The following is a 22,443-nucleotide window of genomic DNA, read 5'->3' on the forward strand; positions in this document are numbered from 1 at the left end:
TTGTCAGTTTTATTTTGTAGGGTCATCATGAACCCTGAGTTCTGCCTGTCAGGTCGATGTGTAACTTACTGTGACTGAAGTGTTTTTTTTTTTGTCCAGCTATTTGGGACCGTGTCTAAAACTATCAGGTGTCCAATCAGTAATAATGTCCAAATGTCCCAAATCTCTAAACTGTCTTCCGTCTCCATAGACCGAATGTAGCCTCGCTGTTCCTTAGCAACCACTGACACATCATGTCCTGATTGGTTGATGGATGCATGTTTCCACCAATAGCAAAGGGGCTGTCGTGTTGTGTTTTTAGATCATTTGAAGCGGACTAGCTCTCTCCTCTGGCCGGGTTTCATTTTCACCGTAGAGTATCCAGGAAAAAATATTATTTGGCTTTATTTCACCAGATCGATCCCATTGAGATACAGAGACCTCTTTTCCAAGAGAAGCCGAGCAAAGCTGCGACAATTAAGAACAGACAGCAGCTCGACACAACACAAATAAAATACACAGAAGATAAAAACAGCAGGACTAAGACTCGGAATTTACATTAAAACAAGGACAAGTATGAAATGTAGCTGTTCCGAGGGTTAGATTCAGGGTTTCAGCGATAGAACCAACCTGTTCCTGTCAGACTGAACTCAGGGAAACAAACTCTCCACGTTTACGTAACGACGGAGGCACGTAACGACGGAGGCACGTGACACTGGCGCGCGGGAAGTCTGGGTACGAAGTCCGAGACCAAAGCTTCTGTAGAACCCGGTAGAACGAGTTAGATCAGGCGGAGCCATGAAGGTTTATTTCTGCGGCAGCATCAGAGGCGGGAGAGACGACGCCCCACTTTACCGGAGGATCGTGACCGCGCTGCAGACCTACGGGAGCGTGCTGACGGAGCACGTGAGCAGCCCCGAGCTCACCGACAGAGGTCTCTCTCACGCTTACACACACTGCACATGCGCAGAACAAAGCCTCTGAATTTCTGCTTGGCTCATGAAGAAGCTGTACACTGAGCTTTGATTGGTCGGTTATGTGTGATGTCACTGAGCTGCTGTGCTGTGATTGGACAGGAGAGGACGCCACAGCCGCAGGAGACCGCTACATCCACGACCGCGACGTGGACTGGATCCGACAGTCTGACGGTGATTATCGAGGACTGATTGTTGATTGACCGGTGCGACAGCCCTCTGACCTCTGACCTCTGACCTCTCTGTCTCCAGCCGTCGTTGCCGAGGTGACGCAGCCGTCGCTGGGTGTCGGCTACGAGCTCGGCCGAGCCGTCGACATGAAAAAGAAAATCCTGTGTCTGTTCAGACCGTCATCAGGACGCGGTGAGTCACTAGATCCAATATGGCCGACAGCCAATCAGCTGTGTTCAGATCCAACATGGCCGACAGACAATCAGCTGTGTTCAGATCCAATATGGCCGACAGCCAATCAGCTGTGTTCAGATCCAACATGGCAGCCAATCAGCTGTGTTCAGATCCAACATGGCCGACAGCCAATCAGCTGTGTTCAGATCCAACATGGCCGACAGAGATCAGCTGTTCAATGTTGGTAACTGATCTCGTTGTTTCGTTAGTTATCGCAATGATCGCGGAGCCGCGACGAGACCAATCACAGTGAGGGATTACAGCGAGGATGAAGTGGAGAAGGTCCTGGACGAGTTCTTCAGCAGAACCTGAGGAACCTGGAACCGGGCATGTGATCAGTTCCACTGTAACGATCTGAAATAAATAAACCTGAAAGTAAAAACTAGTGTTGACATCATCAGTATTAATGAGGTCAGGCTGAAACAGCTGACGCATCTCCATGGCAACATGTACTCACAAGACCCGCCCTCCCCACATGACCACTTCATGACAACAGGCTAACACATCGATCATGTGAGTGGATACAACATGTGTGGGCATACCTGTCCAGGTGGGACGTATCCCCGCAGGTCACTTCCTGTTTGACTGAAACACACCAACTCTGACTTAAGTTTAAAATATTTATTTGATTTAAAATATACATGTTTACAAACTGAGAAAATAAATCATTAGTGGAGTTCTAACAGTCCAGAGGTCAGAGGTCAGCACCTGTGGGTGGAGCAGAGGGCGGGGCTACAATCACCTGAAGGTCACAGGTTCGTTAAAGGTCCACATTCATCTCCGGTGAGTCCGAGTCCTCCCAGCAGGATCCTACCGGGATCCGAAGAACCAGGACTCAGAGCAGAACCAGGAACCAGGAACCAGACCATAAGGAGTGTTTCAGTGAAGCATGCTGGGAAAACGAGCTGCTTTAACGTCATGGTCTTCATCAGCAGACAGAGGAGGAGGAATGAGGAGAACTCAGCAACAACTCGAATTATATTCATGAAGAAGAATCATTAAAGATGAATGAGTACAGATGGAAAAGGTATTTATAGCCTCAGTACATGCTAACAGGCTAACACACACACACACAGACACACACAGGTCTTTATGTCTCCGTGGGGACCAGACGGGTCCTCACAGAGACAGTTACACAAGAAAACAGTGACAACAGAAAAATTTAACAACGTGAAAAAGGACGAACAGGAGGAAAACGAGGAGGAAGAGGATGAAGAAGAAAATGTTAATGCTAATGTTTTAGGAACCAGGAAGTCGTGACTGAAGAAGACCATGTGACTTTAATCGTCTGTTTCCTGAACGGCGATCAATGAATCTGATCAGGTGTTTCCCATCATGCACTCTGACAGACCGCCACAATAAAAGCTTCTGAGCCATTACAAACAATCAGCTGATCACCTCCAGTCAGCTGACTAATACTCAACCAGAAACAATCAGAGCTGTGAGGGATTAAACCATAGACTGTATATTAATATGGACACTTCCTCCAGACTGATGAAGCCCCGCCCACACTTCCTCCAGACTGATGAAGCCCCGCCCACACTTCCTCCAGACTCACTGGTGTTTTCATTGAATGAATCCTCCTCCACCAGCTACAAGGAAATGTTGGATTATACACTGAACTTACTTTTAATTTTTTTTTACGGGACCTCCTCATGGAGCAGTGGGCATGGCCATGATGTCACATCCTGTTTAGTGGCAAACAAATTAAACTTTCATCCACATTATATTAACTAATAACCATCCTTGAAATAATTTATGTGATGTGTATTTTACTGTTTTAGTTTCCAGCCCACTAACTTGGACGGGGTGGAGCTTATGACCTATACTGCAGCCTCCAGCCACCAGGGGGAGCTCTACTAGCTGTAGAGGAGGCATCCATATTTATTTACAGTCTATGCTCTACATTCCATCAGCCTCAACTACGGAGGCTCAGAGAGGCCAAAACAGTTCATTAACACGTCTGCCTCGTAGTGAGAACAGAAAGAAACTAAACTAAACTCAACAAAACACGCCAAAATAAAAGTCTGAGAGAGGCACTGTGTCTGAGTGTTCCTTCAAAATAAAAGACACACACACGCACACACGCGCACACACACAGTCTCTCTACAGGTGGTTCTTCTGTCCACATACTTCTGGTTCTGTTTCTTTCATTGTGATTAAATCCATTAACGTTGTCAGTTGTCAGAAGTGTGTGGACGCTGTCTGGGCAGCATGTGTAGAGCATGGCTATTTCCTGGAGGGCCGTGACCTCTGACCTCTGAGGGGCAGGTCAGTTGCCGTGGAGACGGATGCGGGGCCACAGTGAGGCGTGTCAGTCGAGCAGCGTGCCTTGCTCCTGGGCTCGGGTCAGGCTGTCTTTGCGGTGCAGGTGGTGCACGCCCATTCTCTTCGGACTCCTCTGGGGTCGCTGGGCGGAGTCAAACTCCAGGAGGCGGGGCGAGATGGCGGGTAGGTCGTGGGGGAGGATGTCCTCCCCCTCCTCCCCCGCCTCCTCCTCCTCCTTCCTGTGGCCGGGGCTGGTTGCCACGGTGACTGCAGTGTCCCCGCTACCGCCGTCGTCCTCCAGGTCCATCAGCAGCTTCTGGCCCCGCCCCCTCCCGCTGGGACGCTGCTCGGTGTCGGTGTCGGTGTCGAGGCTGGAGCCCCGGCTCGGCGTCCAGCTCTGTGCAGACGAGCCCTCCTCGCCGTCTGAGTACGCTGCCCTGTGGCGCTCGGAGGAGGACGCCGCCCCATCCGGTGCCACCTGCCGCCGCTGAGACGCCAGAGAGACGCCCGAGGACGGCGCCATCTTCTCCACAAACATCCGCTGCCAGTTGGCCAGAAGGTCCTCCTCCGAACTACCGGAGCTTGCCAGGACGCTCGGAGCCTGGGGGCGGGGCCAAAACATTAATCATCACATGACGAGCATCTCACTGGAGGAGCTGGACTGTGGGGCTTAGCTTACCTGTGGCGGGCTGCTGAAGGGGCTGGACTGGCTGGACAGCGGCTCACTGATGATGTCACGCTGCAATGGTGGCGTGCACTGGTTGACCCCGCCCCCTCCACCAGAGGAAGTGGCGGGGCTGACGTCGTCGCCCTGCACCAGGCTCAGGGAGATGGCCTGCCTCGTGGCGTAGGTGCAGTTGGGCAGTGGCGAGTTTTTTGGGATCTTGACTTTGTCGTCGGAGGAGAATTCGATGACCTTACGTCCAGGGTAGAGGGGGTGGGGGGGCGGTGGCGCCGGGTAGGGGTTCAGCTTCTCAAAGGAGGGGGCGGAGTTGGCTTCCTCGTCCAGGCTGCTGCTCTGGCTGCGCGCCCCGTTCTGCTGCCACATCCCCGGGCCGCCTCCATCCTGAACCTCGGCCGCCGCCGTCATGTCCACGTGGACGAAGACGTCCTCGGCGACGGGGCGGCCGCTGCTGCTGGACTGGGCGGAGTTCAGGACCAGTGGCTCGGGCTTCTCCAGGACGCGGGCGATGACTGAAGTTGGGACGACGTCGGCCGGCGTCAGACTGAGCGTGTCCGGATCCTGGGTGCCGGGGGCGGGGCTTCGCTCTGGGAGACTGGTCTTCATGTGTTTATTCAGCATGTCCTGCAATTCGGAGGGAAGCTGGGGAGACACAACACATGCTAACACAAGCTAACCAGGGTTAACCTTGGCTACATGCTAACCAAGGCTACATGCTAACGTTAAACCCGCAACTTTTGGAATGTTTTGAACACTTCCTGTCTGATCTGATTGACTGACAGTTGGAAGGTGGAGACTCTCGTTAGCGCTTCCTTGTTAGCTAGTGTTAGCCTTTCTTCATCAGCTAGCATTAGTAAGTTAGCTCCTAGAACCATCTTCATTTATATATTTATTTATTCATATGACACAGTTCTATGTGTAAATCATTATTATTATTATTATTACTACATACTGATGCCATAATTAGTACTATATACTGTTATTATACTGGTGTTATTATACATTATTATTAGGGCTGCACGATAACTCTTTTTGTAAACTGATACCGATAACTTTCTGCTTCCAAAGGCCGATACCGATACCGATACCAGACCTGGAGATAAGACAGACTAATGAACAAACAGTTTTGACTCTTAAAAGGAAGATATTTATTTTTCAGATGAAAAACTATGAGCAAGCAAACATTTGCTAAAAGATCAGGCTCGAACTAAACTATTTGATATTTGAAATGAACCAAATAAAGGCCTCTAGACCTGAAATACTTTGCATCAAGTTTAAAAGTAAATAAAGTGGAAAAGTTCACAAGTTCTAAAAAACAGAAAATGCACTGACACAAGTTAGAATCAGACATTTCTCTGCTAGTTCTGTGCTATTTCTCCCTCCCTGTGGTGTTTTCTTTAAATATTTATCTCACTCAGCCAGCGAACGTAGATTTACAAACATATGCACGTTGTGATGCATTCGTGTGGTGACGGAAATTCCCCTTTCCTGGTTCGTGAGCCGTTTCCTCGACCTTTTTATGTTCATGTTTCTATGATTTATGTGTAACATCCGGGGAAATGAGTAAAATACTGTGGATAAGACGGTGATATCAGTCAGCTACTACCAAATAATGACAGAAGCCCCTTTCACATCGGGCTAAAAACCTGGATCTGACGCTGATATAGTCTTATATAGACGCCTGACAGACTTTATCATTGTAGAGGCTTCAGCTCATAAACTCGTTCTGGTCTGCTCCCATAAAGACTGATCTCTGAAGGCCAGAGAGTTTTTATTCCAATCAATCAAATCAAATGATTGTTAATGGAAACTCAGAGGTGAACGGCGACTGTGTTTATATCCAGTCTTTATAACGGTCTCTCACTTTTTTAACCATCGTGGCAGCGCTCTGCATCCGAGGAGAAGAGGAGATTTGGAGGCAGATATCGGCTCTGTGCAGGACACAGTGATTTATTCTAATATCAGCAGCCTTTTGGTTTGACAGGTTCAATCTTCAGGTCATCAACAAACTGCAGCTTTATGTGTAATGTACGTGATGACGTATGAGGGAGGAAGAAACAGGCGCAGCTCTCACAGCGGGAGGTTCAACCCGGACTTTACCGATGTGAAAGCACCAAAGGTCAGTCAACATAGGATTTTCAATGTGAAAGTGATAAGAGTTGATGAGTTGTTTCCCGACATGAGGGAGTAATGCATTTATTCAGTCAGAAGGTTGTTTTTCTGATTATACTGACGCCACTTGAATGCAGCATTCACTGCAGGCCGTGCAGGTCTCATGTAGGAGAGGGAGCGCTGATTAAAACGACCACTCACACCGTGCTGACAAAAACAGAGATTATATGTTATCGGGCTGATACGTCATGATATCGGACCTATCCGAATGATGTCATAATTTCCTGACATCATATATATATATATTTATAATTATCGTGCGCCCTAATTATTATTATTATATTATATTATATACTATACTCCTTTTATACACGGTTTAGTTACAGTAACACTACCATCATATCATCAGCACCTTATCCACCTACGTGTCGTGTATCTTGTGTTTTTTAAGTGTCCTTGTCCTCTTTTGTGTTTTTATTTTTGCTTTTATTTTTCTACCTCAGTATTTTATTCTATTGTATTTTATTGTATTCAAATACCGGACGGCTGTGACGACCTAATTCTCTCTCTCTCTCTCTCCATCTTATTTACTTACGTCAGCAAACTTGTGGTTCCTGAAGTGAGACTTGTTGCACTTGAGCAGCTGTACGGCCAGATTACAGTCCTGCCTGTAACGCTCCTGGAGACAAACACACACCTGGATTAGCTCAGGTAACGTGGAGGAGGGGCCATGAGGAGGAGCTGGGGCAGCATGGAGGAGGCGAACGTACATGGGGGTGGAGCTAAGATAGAGGCAGATCTAAATGAGATCAAATCTAAAAAGAGTAAAGGTGGAGGTGTTCTCACATTGAGCTCCTCCAGGTGATCCACCGTGTTCTTGGAGTCCAGTAGTTTATTGGTCAGTTCCACGATCTCCTGATCCATCGTCTTCTTGTCCCTCTCCACCTTCCGTAGCTGTGGGCGGAGCAAAGACATCGTTAGCCTGCCAGTCAAAGCTGTGGGCGGAGCAAAGGCATCGTTAGCCTGCCAGTCAAAGCTGTGGGCGGAGCAAAGACTTTGTTAGCCTGCCAGTCACAGCTGAGGGTGGAGCAAATGCATCGTCAGCCTGCCAGTCACAGCTGTGGGCGCAGCAAAGGGCGGAGCAAAGCCTGCCAGTCACAGCTGAGGGCGGTGCAAAGCCTGCCAGTCACAGCTGAGGGCGGAGCTCTCCCCTGGAACATTCAGATCATGTGGGAATAAACGACGATCCCCTGGACGCCATGTTTGTAGTTTTCTGTTAATCTCAAAATATCATGAAAAGGTTCCCAGATCATTTGAATGCTAACCAGGCTAACGCTAAAGCTAGTAGGAAAGGTGAAGATGAGGAGGAGGAGGAGCAGGAGGGAGGAAGAGGAGGAGGAAGATGAATGGAACGTTACTGCGTGAACCCATGTCTGACTGACGGCAGCCTGATGAAGAAGGATGAGGATGATGAAGGTCCGTTAAAGAGCAGCGTGAGGAAGAGGAGAGAAAAGAAAGATGAAGAACGTGAGTCATCAGCATCAATTCACTTCTGACCTCCGGCTTTGTTGTGTGGCAACCGCACCGTTAGCATCACTATTAGCATCACTATTAGCATCACTATTAACATTGCTATTAGCAGAGTAGCGGAGCAGAGAGTCTCCATTAGCATCAATGTTAGCGTCACTATTATTGTTGTCATTACAGTCTCCATGAGCATCACCATTAGCACCACTCTTAGCATCACTTTTAGCATCACTATTAGCATCACTATTAGCATGACTATTACCAGAGCGTGAAGCTTCTCCTCCAGATCCTGATTGGCTCTCTGGGATGCAGTGTAGCTATTCTGGAGTCTGCAGAGACAAGAGACAAGAGACAAGACAGAGACACTAATGAGCAATCTGTCCTTTCACAATAAAAGTCTACAGAATAGAAGCAGAAATCAGCGGATTGTCTTTGACCTTTGACCCTGTCTCTGACCTGCGGAACTTGTCCCTCATCTTGTCCAGGTCGTCCCGGGTTCGGCTAAGCTCCGCCTCCATGTAGTGGCGGCTGCCATCAAACTCCGCCTCCATGGCCTCCATCTTGTGGGTGGAGAGAGAGAGGCGGCGCCGCAGGTCCTCGTTCTGCTGCTGTAGGATTCTGGGTAAAGAAGAGAGGAGTTCAAACCAACCATCTCTGTTTCTAACTAGTGTTTCTAGACCAAGTAAAACTAGACTGGTTCTAAATAACTGAGTCTTTCTCCTGAATGTTGTCGTCATGTTTGGTTCACGGAGGAAAAGGCTAGCAAGAGGAAAAGGCTAGCAAGAGAGAGCTAGCAGGAGAGAGCTAGCAAGAGGAGAGAGCTAGCAGGAGGAGAGAGCTAGCAGGAGGAGAGAGCTAGCAGGAGGAGAGAGCTAGCAAGAGAGAGCTAGCAAGAGAGAGCTAGCAGGAGGAGAGAGCTAGCAGGAGGAGAGAGCTAGCAGGAGGAGAGAGTAGAGCTACAAGAGGAGAAGCTAGCAGGGGGAGAGAGCTAGCAGGATGGAGAGAGCTACAAGAAGGAGAGAGGATAGCAGGAGGAGAGAGCTAGAAGAGGAGAGAGCTAGCAAGGAGAGAGCTAGCAGAGGAGAGAGCTAGCAGGAGGAGAGAGCTAGCAGAGAAACAGCAGGAGGAAGACTAGCAGCTACACATGATAGAAAGGACAGGAGACGTTTAGAGACTTCAGACATTATACTGTTGGACACCTGATGTTTGGTCCTAAATAGTTTTAATGGAAATAGTTGTAAATAAGTAAATTGTTGACAGCTTAGAAATGTCCAGTTAGATTTACATTCTAAGTTCTAGAAATGTTTGGTTCAACATGTTTGTGGTTTTCTAACTTGTTCCTCCTGGATCTGATGGTTCTAGTCTGGTTTTAGCTCCAACGTGTTCACACAGTTTGTAAAGTTGAGCTGAAAGAATGAAACCGAACCAGGACCAAGGTGAAACAGAGTCAGACACTGGGACACTAGACTCTGAGTCTATAATCAGGAATAATTAGATATGTAAATGAATAACTCACCTGATCCTGTCTGAGTCCGACAGAGCCTCCTGAAACACATCAGTAACATCGTTAGGTAATGAACATTTAACTCAACACTTAATTTATTTATGTAGAAAATAAAAACCTTTAAATAATTTAAAGGTTCGTCGAACATGAATGTTTAGAGAAAGCAGCACAACATCAACGATGAAGTGAAATTCATTTTACCTGAACCTGAACCTTCTCTATGTCACAATATTCTGATGGTGTCAATGTCAAAGTTTTACAGAAACAATCCTCAGAACTAACAAAACTTCACTATTTAACATTAACGCAGGAGAAAGAGGAGGAGGGAGGAAGACTCTACCTTGATGTGGGACAACAGAGACATGTGAGAGAGAGAAGGTCTTTGTCTTTGTTCTTTAACCTCCTCAACCTCCATCTTTACTCCTCTATTCACCTCCTCTTTAGGCCCCGCCTCCTCTGTGACGTCACCCCCCTCCTCCCCTCCTAGTGGCTGGTACCAGGTGTCGGGTCGATGAAGCGCCGCCACCCAGTCGTCCCAACGCCGAGTCCGACCTGCAGGCGCCGGCGCGGGTTCGTTCCTGTGGCCACGCCAGGGGGCGGAGCTTTTGTGCTTCCTGCCGAGCAGCGTGAGGTGGGCGGGGCTTAGCACCCGGCAGGTGATCTCATCCAGGAAGTTGGAGAATCGGACCTTCTCCTCCAGGACATTCATCCTCCAGTTCCAGGTAGGTCTAGAGGGGGAGGGAGGGGCCGAGGACCGCCGTTCAGCCCGGTCCAGAGAGCAGGTCGGGGTGTGGCTAGAGGCGCCGCTCCGCCCCCCGCCATCGTCCAGCACTTCCACCGACTTTGACTTCCTGATGACATCATAAGGCTGCGCCGCAGACATCGAGGCCGGCTGCTTCAGGATGCCCTTCGGACGCATGGCGCCCTGTGAGCACCGGGGCCCGTCGTGGCGGTTTCCTCCGGCTCCGCCTGGCACCACCTGCTTAGCAGCGCCAGGGCGGGGCCTGGAGCGGCATGGAGGACTCGTGGATCGGCGTGGAGGACTCGTGGAGCGGCGTGGAGGACGTTGAGGACGTGGAGGACTCGCGGAGTGGCGTGCAGGACGATGAGGACGATAAGGACGTGGAGGACTCGTGGAGCGGCGTGGAGGGCGTTGAGGGTGCTGAGGACTCGCGCCGTGCCGGTCCACTGCCCTGGTTCTGGTCTGGCTGGGTCGGGGGGCGTGGCAGCTGTAGAGCGGTGGGACATAAAGCTCTAAACTGGACAAGCTGGAAACGTCCAGCTCGCTGTCTGAGCGCGGTGGAGGGGGGACGCCACGCTGTGGACGGCCGGTAGCGGAGGCCAGGAGGCGGGCGGGGACGTACAAAGGCGGAGAAAGCGTGTTGAGGGTGTGCTTGTTTACCTGGTTGATGTCGGGCGGCGGCGGCGTGGCGGTGGGGAGGGCATGGCGTGTTTCTCGGTGCTGCGGTGGAGCCTTGCGGTACGGCTTCCTGGCCGGGGCGGCGCTCGCCATCCTGGGGTCCTGTCGGTCGGGAGAAGAGCGTTAGAGGAGGAAGGAAACGCCACGGCCGACCGCCACCGCACCACCACCACGACTGGACCCCGTCACCGTGGCTACCTCGCTCTCTGAGAGCAGATCAATGCTCGGTCGCCCCACATCAGCATCAGCACGCCATCACCACACGGGTTAGTGTGTTTGTGAGGACCGGCCTGGATCGGTCCACACACACATACACACACTGTAACACACACTGTAACACACACTGTAACACACACTGTAACACACACTGACCACGCGTGTTAGGACATGATGTTCTCAGTCCAGGTCCTGGTTTACAACCAAAACTCAACTGGACTCGTTGAGCTTAGAGGAGAAGTTTCATTTGAGTAGCTTCTTTCTCTCTGTGTGTGTGTGTGTGTGTGTGTGTGTGTGTGTGTGTGTGTGTGTGTGTGTGTGTGTGTGCGCCTCAGGCTGCTCATTGATTGGTTTATTTCCAGAACAGGAAGTGCAGCTGCATTGATCTGGATGATGCCAACCTTTAGTGTGTGTTGTGTCGTGTGTGTCGTCCAGTGTTTCCCGTTTTCTGGAGCCGCGGCTCAGATTTAACACAGAAAAGAGTCTAAATAATGAGACACTGATCACGTTCTCACCATCTACGCGCTTCATCTGGGTCACAACCTCCTCCCCCCAGTTCACACCGAGTCCTTGTCCAACATCTCTATCACCATCATATACGTACATACACAGACATACATGGGGGGGGCTGGATGTCAGTGAACTCGTTGTCATGTTCCAGATCATATGAGCTTTGTGACATGGTGCATTATCCTGCTGGAAGTAGCCGTCAGAAGATGGTCCACTGTGGTCATAAAGGGATGGACGTGGTCAGTAACAAGGCTGAGGCATTTAAACCATATACTGGCTACTACACGAATGTGAACCTCAACATAACAAAGATGAAGAGATGGAGATGTTACACATGAACGGGTTTAAAATGAGACGTCAAAGCTGGAACAAATTAAAGAAAAGTTAAAGTCTTACAGTTGACTTTGACTTTTCCCTAAACCCACAATCAGGGCTAACAAAGAAACAGCTGTTAGCCCAGTGTTCCAACATCCATAACTGAAAACTACTTTCACAACTAGAGATTAATGAAATACAACAACAGCGCTACAGCAAGGGGTGCCAGGAGGACCGGTCAGCGGGGAGATGTCTTCATCATCCCCACAATCAGAGATTGGTACCAAGTCCCAACAAGTACCAACAACAAGCCTCAATACAAGAGCTGCTGACCTGAGAAGGGAGTTCGTGACTCAACTAGAGCCCCAACAAATACCGAAGCCGAGCTGCAAAGTACCTTCAGAAGATCTACTTGTGGATCTACTTGTCCTTAACCCCATAACAGGCAGCACCCACCATGGAAGATACGGTTAGAGGCCAAGATAAAGGCAGCACGGAGGGAGGTTAGTCAGCTAGCAGAGCTACAGAAGGGCAACATGGTGAATAACGCGATATAACCTAAGAGCTGACCGCAGAAACCTCCCAGAACAAGAACCAGTAACCTAGCACAGTGTTTCTCATTAATTAAGACGACTGTGGTGGCCACAGTCTTCTATGACCGAAAAACAAACACAAACACTCGACCTGAAGTTGTTTATGCAATGAAATCCGAACAATCCTAGTACTCATACCGCTTTCACATCCAAAATGCCGGCATTTTCAGAGCCGGGTCGACACAGGGATTGATTCAAATATCAGCCGCCTTTTGAAGCATCGGGAGTTTGACAGGTCCATTCTTCAGGTTATCAAAAAACTGAGTGTTATCTGCAACGTACGCAATGATGTATGAGGGAGGAAAAAACAGGCAGCAGCTCTGACAGCGCGAGGTCCAGAAGTGAGTTGATCCGGGTCGACCCGGTTTATATCTACCAGTTGTGGTCTGAGGTGCAATAAATATTAAAAGTGGCTTGTGAAACCTGCTAAGAAATAAAATCCAAATTCTTAGATTTAAACTTAAAAAAAGAAGAGTAACGCAACAGTTACTTTCCCTGGTAGCTAGTTACTTTTATAGTGGAGTAATTCAGTTACTAACTCAGTTACTTTCTGGGAGAAGTAACTAGTAGCTATAACTAATTACTTTTTAAAAGTACTGTGTCCAACACTGCTGCCTGAGGGCCAAACCCTGAAGAGTTGAACTCTGGGAGAGCTCTGGTTTTTCACCAGGAAATATGAGGCGTCCGAAGGCGGATGTGTGTCAGTGTCGAGTCTTAGCTGACTATTGGTGCAGCATGGATGTGCCAAGGACAACAAATACAAGTGTTCTTTGTTCATCGGTTTGTTTGACAGTTTGAAGATTGTTCACATGATCGATGTTAAGTTTTATATGCTCTAAATGAATGAACGAGTGAACGACTGAATGAATGACTTTGTGTCATTGTTGTATTTTTCAAGATTAAATTTGAAATATTTCTGATATGCTTTTTTAAGTTCTTATGGATGTTACCAACCTGTTATCTTCACATACAGCAATTAACATCATATTCAGTGGCCTCAAAATACACTAAAGAGATCCATCGGGCCCCTGAGGGTCAGAGACCCTCCCACCACAGTCCGATAAATTCCTGTGGGCATCACTGTAACATCACATATGAACCAGCTGCTGAGGGATGGGACCAACCCAGAGCTGCTAAGCCAGGGCAGGACAGTCCTAGGCCCAAAGGACCCGTCCCATCCAGCCGCTGGCCAATAACCTGCCTCTGCACAGCATGTAAAGCTCTATCAGGCATCATTAAGCATGTGGCCCAATACATGAGCAGCGCTCAGAAGCAACACCAGAGAAACCAAGCACCAGCTAGTGTTTCAATAGAGCCAGAGACCGTAAGAGCAGAAAGCCCAACCTGAGCACCACCTGGACCGACCACAAGAAAGCCTACGATTCAGTGCCACACACATAGATACTGGAGTGTCTGGAACTGTGTAAGACTGACTTGAACCTAGGACCAGCCCAGCACATAGTAGCAGGGTGTAAGGTGGGTGGTGGGTGAAGAGCAGTGAGAGATGTGGAGATACCAGCTGACTCCAACATCAGAAAGAAGAAACACGAAAATGTTGAGAAGTACCAAGATGTACCCTTGGTAGTAGGAACATTCGGGCAGTGACCCCCAAACTGGGAGAGTGGCTCCAACAGGGAACAACACATGAGGCTTCAGTCCAGAAGAACGCAGTCCTAGGAACAGCTGAGGTACTGAACCAGTAGAACCCTCAAACTCCCAGACCTCTGGTAGAGAACCCGCATTTCATAGACATACATATGTAGACATCTATCATCGACATACAGTGGTGGGAAAAAGTTTTGGGACACTCTTAAAATGTTACAAAATCTCAAATATTATCATGAAATGTTTGTGGGAAAATCTTTGTGTTTCAAAGGTTCGGCTGCATTAGACATAAACAAATACAAATTATATTTATTCTGTTTATTGTTTACAAGAAAAACTAACAAAACTAAATTCTTGAAATTTTCAATGTGTCAGTTCTCAACATTGTTGGAATCGAAGTCAACAAATAACAGAGAATGTGTTCAAAGCTGAACAGAAATTCAATGAACCATCAGATGATCAGATTAATATTTATTAGCAGCAGTAGAGCTCTAATCCTGGCTCCATGTTCCCACCAGAATTCACACTGTTCAGATAATCTGCTCCCGTTCTTCTTCAGTTACTACTTTTAATTCTTCTAAATTTGTTGGTTTGCTCTTTGAAACAGACCTTTTGATAATCCACCACAGATTTACAATGGGCTCATTCAGGGGCCACTCTAAGACCTGGACTCTGTGCTCCTGTAGCCAGGTTCTACTGGTCCTGTGCTCCTGCAGCCAGGTTTACTGGTCCTGGATCCTGTGCTCCTGCAGCCAGGTTCTGCTGGTCCTGGATCCTGTGCTCCTGCAGCCTGGTTCTGCTGGTCCTGGATCCTGTGCTCCTGCAGCCTGGTTCTGCTGGTCCTGGACCCTGTGCTCCTGCAGCCTGGTTCTGCTGGTCCTGGTCCTGTGCTCCTGCAGCCAGGTTCTACTGGTCCTGGATCCTGTGCTCCTGCAGCCTGGTTCTGCTGGTCCTGGATCCTGTGCTCCTGCAGCCAGGTTCTACTGGTCCTGGATCCTGTGCTCCTGCAGCCTGGTTCTACTGGTCCTGGATCCTGTGCTCCTGCAGCCTGGTTCTGCTGGTTCTGTGCTCCTGCAGCCAGGTTCAACTGGTCCTGGATCCTGTGCTCCTGCAGCCAGGTTCTACTGGTCCTGGATCCTGTGCTCCTGCAGCCAGGTTCTACTGGTCCTGGATCCTGTGCTCCTGCAGCCTGGTTCTACTGGTCCTGGATGTGAGTCAAGGGGCTTTATCTGGTAGAAACATCCAGTTTGGACCTGGACACAACAGAGCACGTGCAGAAGGGACCATGTGGGTTTGGAGAACGAGCTGAATGTGTGATGACAGACAGTGAGATGAGCAGCACCAGCAGCATCATGCATCAAAGCCTGATGCTGCCTCCACCATGTCTGACAGTAGCTACTGTCCATGCTGGAGATGATGCTTGGCCTGGCCTTCTGCGTAGCAGAACATTAGCAGGAGGAAGATAAAGCTGGAAACTGGACTCATCTGACCACAGAACCTTCTTCCAGGTCCTGACTGTCCAGTCCTTGTGTTCTTGGGTCTAACCTCTGTCTCTCATTGATCAGGGGCTTCTTCACAGCCTTGTAGGACCTTAAGCCATGATCTAAACGTCCACCACGTACAGGGAGGCTGGAACACTGGACACCAGTTTGGTTTGACCACTGCTGCTGGAGCTCCTGTGATGTCATTGGCTGGTTTCCCTGCACATGTGGATCAGGATGAGGTCATTGGTTGGTGTAGAAACTCTTGGACGTCCAGATGTTGGTTCGTCTGTGTGTCTGCAGAGTGAATCCAGCTGATGAAGGATGAATCTGAAACTTCCTGCTGATCTGGAGGCAGCTGGACGTTCCTGGCTGAGAACCTGGATCTTCTTTAGGTTCCTTGTTTTAGACGTTTTAGTCTCTGAAGAACTTTCTGATGTTCTGTTTTTATTGAGACACGAAGCAACAGACAAATGTGTCTTTAAATTAAAAGCAGTGCCTCCATTAGTGGATCACTGGAACCAAAGTGACTCACACTCAACATTTCTGATGTGTTTCTATGGAAATCGGGATGTAACTGTAATGTTTACCAGTTTCATGATAAGTAGTGGTGAAATTCCAGACGGTTAGTTTTACCGTTCAAATATTTATTGTCATTAAAACCGTGTCTGGTTACCACGTTAAATAATTCACAGAGATGAGATACGGCAGCAGCACAGGGAGGTGCAGACGCTGCTGCAGTTTGCTTTAAAAACTCTCTGCAGCACACAGGTGGCGGTATAAGTCAACTGGAAAGGAGCTGTATTAACCCGCTGAAGAGACACGTATCGCCCCCTAGTGTGGAGGAGGAGGACATGTTACCGTCAGTTCTTAGATTTTCTCCGCTGCATGTAAACTGGACCCTTCTGGCCATAATCGGTGCTGCTTCCTACGAGTGTCTGTGCGCTAGCTTAGCATTAGCATAACAGTGAGAAGGTCCGAGGCAATGAGTGGGGCAGGTAAAACATTATCCAAATACACTGATGTAGGAAACACGGTTTCCAATATGAATAATGAACAATAAACACCAGGAAGTCCGACACTGAACCGGTAAATTTTGATAAAAAAAAACAAAAACGTTTTGAACGTGTTAAAAGCAGGAAACACTGAAACGTGTTTTGTTTTTACAGGAGTAACGTTAATGTGTGTGTGTCTCAGATGATAATAACGTTAACTTTGCTTTTCCATTAGAGTGGGTGCGTAGCAGCTAAACCCAGCAATGCTACTATATCCTCAAGGTCATTGTGCTGTTTTTATTTGTTTTTTTCTAAAATATAATTTGGTTAAATGGTTTCGGTGAGTGTATTAGAGGTGGAGGTTATTTTGCTCACTATAATCACAACATGACGTTTTTATATGGTTACATGTCTAATGTATATGTCTGTGATCACCACTGTCTCACTCCAAGCATCAGGACTTATTCTGTCGAATGGCAGCAGGTAGAAAGACAGGTTCATTATCCACCTGCTGCCCCCTAGTGGACGAGGATGCAACTGTTCAGTAGCACAGACGCACCAGGACTAATTATAATATTATAATGATGTTAGTAAATATATGAACCAGGACTAATTATAATATTATAATGATGTTAGTAAATATATGAACCAGGACTAATTATAATATTATAATGATGTTAGTAAATATATGAACCGGGACTAATTATTTACATTAAATCATTAATCATTAATTATTAATCATTTCTGACCAATTAAATGAAAGTGGATGGTTTCCTGTGGTGCACTGGTTGGGAACCACTGCAGTGTGTAGTGTGTGTTGTGTAGTGTAGTGCGTGTAGTGTGTGTTGTGTAGTGTGTTGTGCAGTGTGTGTTGTGTAGTGCGTGTTGTGTAGTGTTGTGTTGTGCAATGTGTGCAGTGTGTGTTGTGTAGTGCGTGTTGTGTAGTGTGTGTTGTGTAGTGTGTGTTGTGTAGTGTGTGTTGTGTAGTGTGTCCTGTGCAGTGTGTGTTGTGTAGTGTGTGTCGTGTAGTGTGTGTTGTGTAGTGTGTCCTGTGTAGTGTGTGTTGTGTAGTGTGTCCTGTGCAGTGTGTGTTGTGTAGTGTGTGTCGTGTAGTGTGTCCTGTGCAGTGTGTATTGTGTAGTGTGTGTCGTGTAGTGTGTGCAGTGTGTGTTGTGTAGTGTGTGCTGTGTAGTGTGTGTTGTGTAGTGTGTGTTGTGCAGTGTGTGTTGTGTAGTGTGTGTTGTGCAGTGTGTCCTGTGCAGTGTGTGTTGTGTAGTGTGTGCTGTGTAGTGTGTGTTGTGTAGTGTGTGTTGTGTAGTGTGTGTTGTGTAGTGTAATGTTCCAGGTGAGCTCGTCCAGGTGTTCGTGGGCTCGTACCTGACAGGTGATCTGCTCCTCAGACGACTTCATCCACAGAGAAAATCCTGAAACATGAGAGTTTCACCAGTAAAACCTCAGACCACAAGGTGGCGCTGCTCATCACAGGAACATTACACGATGATGCATCTACTGGCCACAGCTACTAGATCCAGACCTGAACGTCACTCACAGCTCTTCATCGTCCTCCTCGTCCTCCTCGTCCTCCTCGTCCTCCTGACACCGGATCCTCTCGTCTCCGATCACCTGGAACAGACGACGGACAAACAGAAAAACCTGAGACGCTGCAGACGGAGGAAGGAAAAGTCACTGATCTGGTCAGAACAACGGTCTCACAACCACAACCACTTTATTGATCCCGAGGGGAAATATCTCCAGACCTGGTGTCCAGAGTCCATGGACCACATCATCATCCTCATCATCATCATCTTCATCATCACCATCATCCTCATCATCATCACCTTCATCATCATCATCATCATCACCATCATCATCACCATCATCATCACCATCTTCATCATCTTCATCATCATCATCATCATCATCTTCATCATCATCCTCACCATCATCATCACCATCTTCATCATCACCATCATCATCATCTTCATCATCATCACCTTCATCATCATCATCACCATCAACATCATCTCATTTCTATCTGCGTTTCTTTCTGTTTGTGTGTCTTTGTGTGTCTTTGTGTGTCTTTGTGAGTCTTTGTGTGTTTCTGACCCTGGATGCTAACAAACTAAAATCATACTGTGATGAAATGTCTTGTTATTAGCATGTGAGAAACATATATTATGAGGAGTATCCTTAAATAAACTGTTGTAAACACACAGAGTCCGGGTCTAGGAGGAGCTGGCGGGTCGCAGCCCACTGGTCCGTGTCCCGGGGACCGAACCCAAACCCTGTGGGATCCCGCTTTAAACCTCCGCGTTCATTCATCGCTGGAAACTTTTTACAACTTTGATGAGTCAGTGAAAACACAACAACATGTTTAATGAAGCAGCTGATTAATAATTGAGCCGCTGATTAATGAGGACGGATCACCTCCAGCCTCGGTTCCGTTAAACCTGGACCGTCCGGCCTCCAGCCTTCACCCAGAGACCAGCACCGAGCCTCCAGCTGCGGCCGCCCCGTCCAGAACCACCCGCAGCCCGGTCACTGCTTACCTGAGCGCCGGGGATCGAGGCTAGGCCCGGTTCGACCCACGCAAAGTCCCGGAGAGCGGAGAGAGGAGGAAACTTTATCCGGGGCTCCGGTCTCCTCCTTCGGCTGTGGAGGAGGGAGGAGAGGGGGGAACCAATCCGAAGCCGGGGAGGAGCGCCGAGGTCCGGCTGTGCAAGCTGGGAATCCGGGATGCGACCAGCGGGCGGCCGGAGGAGAAGCAGCCGGAGAAGAGGCACCGAGTTACGGCCACAAATCTTCTCAGATCCGCCCGAAGAAAGTTGATCCTCTGCCCTGTTCAGCCGCCGCCATCTTTACCCGCGGGGCATGACGGGTAATCCTCAGGAATCCCACCAACCCCCCGCCCTTTACGCCCCTCACGTCCTGCGCGATGACGTCACGTTTCCATTTTAAAGATTAAAGATTTAATCACGTGTATCTGGTTTTGTTTTATGTTGGAGAAACTTGAAATCCATCTATTTAAATTCAGGACATGATTTATTTAAGCTTCACCATGAAATCTGCTGCCGTGGCCTCATCAACCAGCCTCCATAATATATATATAACCTCCATAAACTACATCTGTCCCAGTCTTCATGTCCTCCTCCAGGTGTCCACTCCTACCTAGATGAACTATTCACCAACATGATTCCTGTTATACTCACAAACTGTCACAGATCATCAGCTATGTGTTATATTACTAGATCCTACATGTTTCCTTCAGCTTGATGTTTGAAGTTAGTTTATCTTGTTTCTCCTGTTCTTCTTCTCTCTCTATCTTCTCTGTTTCTACCCGGCTGGTCTTCAGCAGATGGTTCCTCCATATGAGCTGGTTCTGCTCCAGGTTTCTTCCTGTTGTTTGTACAGAAAAACAACTGGCTCATTGTTTTCTACGTATACTTGAATAAATATAGCATTAAAAAAAAAAGGATTTAAATAAAGTCTTTTTAAAGTTTCTTTAAAGTTGATCCACTAAAAGGAAACAAATTTGTTGTGTTGTGTTGACAGTGAAAACATTTTTGTATCTCTGAGTTTGTTACTGTCAACACAGACTGAAACAAGTGTGTGGACGCAACAGAGGGACAAGAAAACATCTAAGATAAGATAAATATTTGTTACATGCTCAGTGATAATTCCACACAGCACACAAGGCTACATACATGTATATATATATATATATACATATATATATGTATATATATGTATGTATATATAGTATAGGTGTTCAATTAAGAAAATAAAATATGAACTGTAAACTGTGAACTCTTATAGTTTTTCTGATAAACATCCAGTATTTTAAAGCAGCGTGTGAATAAAGTGGAGACGGACGGAGACAGAAACATAAAACCATGTGTTACAGCATCAATCAACACAGCGCGACTTTATTCTTCAGTTCAACTGTGAAATATCATTTATGATGTCGACTGTTTAATACATTATCACGTTTCCTTAAAATACAATGTGTGTGTGTAGAAGGACAGAAAGACGAGGACAATGTCCAGCTGCTCCATAACAATGCCCCCCCCCCCCCAGCTATGAGAGGAATGAAGGAATGAAGGAATGAAGGAATGAACGATTGAAGGGTGAAGGTTTGAGCAGCTGTTTCTGTCTCTGCCTCAGCTAACTGAGGCTAACGTTACTCCTGAGGACTGAGGAAGACCCTGGGGAAGAATGTGGGGGGTGAGGAAGACCCTGAGGAAGAGACTCCAGGTGTAACAGGAACGAGAGGACGAGGAGGATAAAGGTAAAGATAACATGTTTTAAATGTGTCATGTTTAAATGGGAGGTATGGGGCTGGGGGGGGGGGGGGGGGGGGGGGTCTCAGCTGCTGTGGTGAAGGGGTCAAGGCTGACCCCCCCCCCAGCCACTCTTTGTCTGGATAAACAAAGCAGCAGCAGGTCATTGTGTCTGAGTTTAGATCAGAGAGGGATCCTCCTCCTCCTCCTCCTCCTCCTCCTCCTCCTCCTCCTGGTTCTGTAGAGTTCTGCTGTGGAGATCTGTCGGCGGTTCTTCGGATCAGATCCATGCTGGTTCTGCTGGATCTTTGGGAGGTTGAACAGTGCCACAGGTTTCCTCTGTTTCCCTGAGCATCGTCTGTCAGGAGCAGCGCCTGGAAAAACACTTCCTGGTTCCAGGACGAGTCTGAGCCTGTTCCATCTGATTCAGGAACAAACATCTCAAACAAAACACGTCCCAGTTGTGACCGATGCAGGCATGTCGGCCCAGACAGCGCCCCCTGCAGGCCTTTCACGGTCTCCTTGTTTTGATCTGTGTAAGTTGTTGTTTTAAAGTCTGTTTGTGTCTTTAACTCAATGCTGGAGGTGTCTGTGAGCCAATCAACACTAATTAACACCTCCTCCTCCTCCCCCTCCTCCTCCTTGGGGTGTGGGGTCGCAGCCCACAGAGGGGGAGTGTTAAATGAGGAGGAGGGACGGGGGAGGACGGGGGAGGACGGGTGGAGCAGCGTCTCCTCCTCGTCCAAACACAAACAGACGGTGAATGAAGCAGCTCGAGGTAAGAACTCCTCTTTAATCTCTGTCGCTTTGAAACAATCAGCTGGAACTTTTCCTTTTTTAGTTTTTATGGACAAACTCTGACGTCTGGAGGAAAAATGTCTTGATGAGTTTGAGTTGGAAAATCTGTGATTCTGCTCAGTTTTATTCAGTGTTTCCAGGAGAAAGTTGAGCTCAGAGATCCACCACAGATCCCCTGGTGGTTGTTTGCTTTAAGGTTCAGAAACATGATGATGTTTTTCAGTGGGCGGGGCTTAGCTGGAGGCAAAACAACGCTAGCTAACATGGACTAGCAGCTTGTGTTGGCTTTGTTTTAACAATGGTGGAAGAAAATGTGAGATTTTTATCTGAATATGTTCTGTCGGTCAATCGCTAGGGTTTTATAAAACACTGATAGATGGAACCAGACTGGACGACTGGACGAGTATCTGACAGGATTCAGAGTAAAGACAATAAAGACTCTTGATTCTTGATTAGCTACACTTAATACAGAAACTAAACTAAACTGTGTAACTGTGTCCTGAACAAGACTTAACTCACAAAGATTTAATAGATGAGTTTGTGTTTAAGTTCTGCCAGAAAACAAACTGGTATCATGTTTGGATTATTTTTATGTTACATGTGAGATGGTTATTCAGGCTAAGAGGCTGATGTAAAAACAAAACGTTGTTAGCTGTGTTATGTTTAGCAACAGGTTTCTATGATCTTTTTAACTCGAATAGCAGCTGGTATGTGACAAACTTCAGGTTTTACGTAGTCATGGCGTAGCTGTGATGTAGCCGTGATGTAGTTGTGATGTA

General features: G+C 47.7%; 2 protein-coding genes across 7 annotated transcripts; one reads left to right on the top strand and one right to left on the bottom strand.

Annotated features, from left to right (window-relative positions):
- Positions 1–140: 140 nt before the first annotated feature.
- dnph1 (2'-deoxynucleoside 5'-phosphate N-hydrolase 1) lies at positions 141–1,546 on the top strand. The gene is made up of 3 exons (XM_047603497.1): positions 141–913; positions 1,056–1,127; positions 1,206–1,546. The coding sequence occupies exons 1-3, from the start codon at positions 778–780 to the stop codon at positions 1,544–1,546; spliced, it is 549 nt and encodes a 182-aa protein (XP_047459453.1). The 5' UTR covers positions 141–777.
- A 418-nt stretch (positions 1,547–1,964) lies between these two features.
- tjap1 (tight junction associated protein 1 (peripheral)) lies at positions 1,965–19,474 on the bottom strand. Of its 6 annotated transcripts, none has more exons than XM_047603125.1 (12): positions 19,136–19,474; positions 18,136–18,209; positions 17,964–18,010; positions 10,854–10,973; positions 9,464–9,492; positions 8,404–8,565; positions 8,210–8,276; positions 7,839–7,868; positions 7,267–7,374; positions 7,016–7,099; positions 4,306–4,950; positions 1,965–4,227 (listed from the first exon to the last, which is right to left on the bottom strand). In XM_047603125.1, exons 3-12 carry the CDS (start codon positions 17,994–17,996, stop codon positions 3,673–3,675), a joined length of 1,833 nt encoding a protein of 610 aa, XP_047459081.1. In that variant the 5' UTR covers positions 17,997–18,010; positions 18,136–18,209; positions 19,136–19,474; the 3' UTR covers positions 1,965–3,672. The 6 variants fall into 6 exon arrangements, with proteins under 6 accessions (XP_047459081.1, XP_047459080.1, XP_047459082.1 ...); XM_047603124.1 differs by having other exon boundaries at positions 18,121–18,209; XM_047603126.1 differs by lacking the exon at positions 7,839–7,868 and having other exon boundaries at positions 18,121–18,209.
- Positions 19,475–22,443: the final 2,969 nt, after the last annotated feature.

This window comes from Mugil cephalus, chromosome 13 (assembly GCF_022458985.1).
Source record: "Mugil cephalus isolate CIBA_MC_2020 chromosome 13, CIBA_Mcephalus_1.1, whole genome shotgun sequence".
In the NCBI taxonomy this organism is placed as follows: domain Eukaryota; kingdom Metazoa; phylum Chordata; class Actinopteri; order Mugiliformes; family Mugilidae; genus Mugil; species Mugil cephalus.

Coding starts and splice junctions, on each gene's coding strand:
- dnph1 (XM_047603497.1), top strand. CDS start 778: ATGAAGGTTTATTTCTGCGGCAGCATCAGAGGCGGGAGAGACGACGCC. Junction 914..1,055: donor CCCCGAGCTCACCGACAGAG/GTCTCTCTCACG, acceptor GTGATTGGACAG/GAGAGGACGCCACAGCCGCA. Junction 1,128..1,205: donor CTGGATCCGACAGTCTGACG/GTGATTATCGAG, acceptor CTCTGTCTCCAG/CCGTCGTTGCCGAGGTGACG.
- tjap1 (XM_047603122.1), bottom strand. CDS start 10,370: ATGCGTCCGAAGGGCATCCTGAAGCAGCCGGCCTCGATGTCTGCGGCG. Junction 7,375..7,838: donor GTCAGACATGGGTTCACGCA/GTAACGTTCCAT, acceptor CTCCGCCCACAG/CTACGGAAGGTGGAGAGGGA. Junction 7,100..7,266: donor ATCACCTGGAGGAGCTCAAT/GTGAGAACACCT, acceptor GTTTGTCTCCAG/GAGCGTTACAGGCAGGACTG.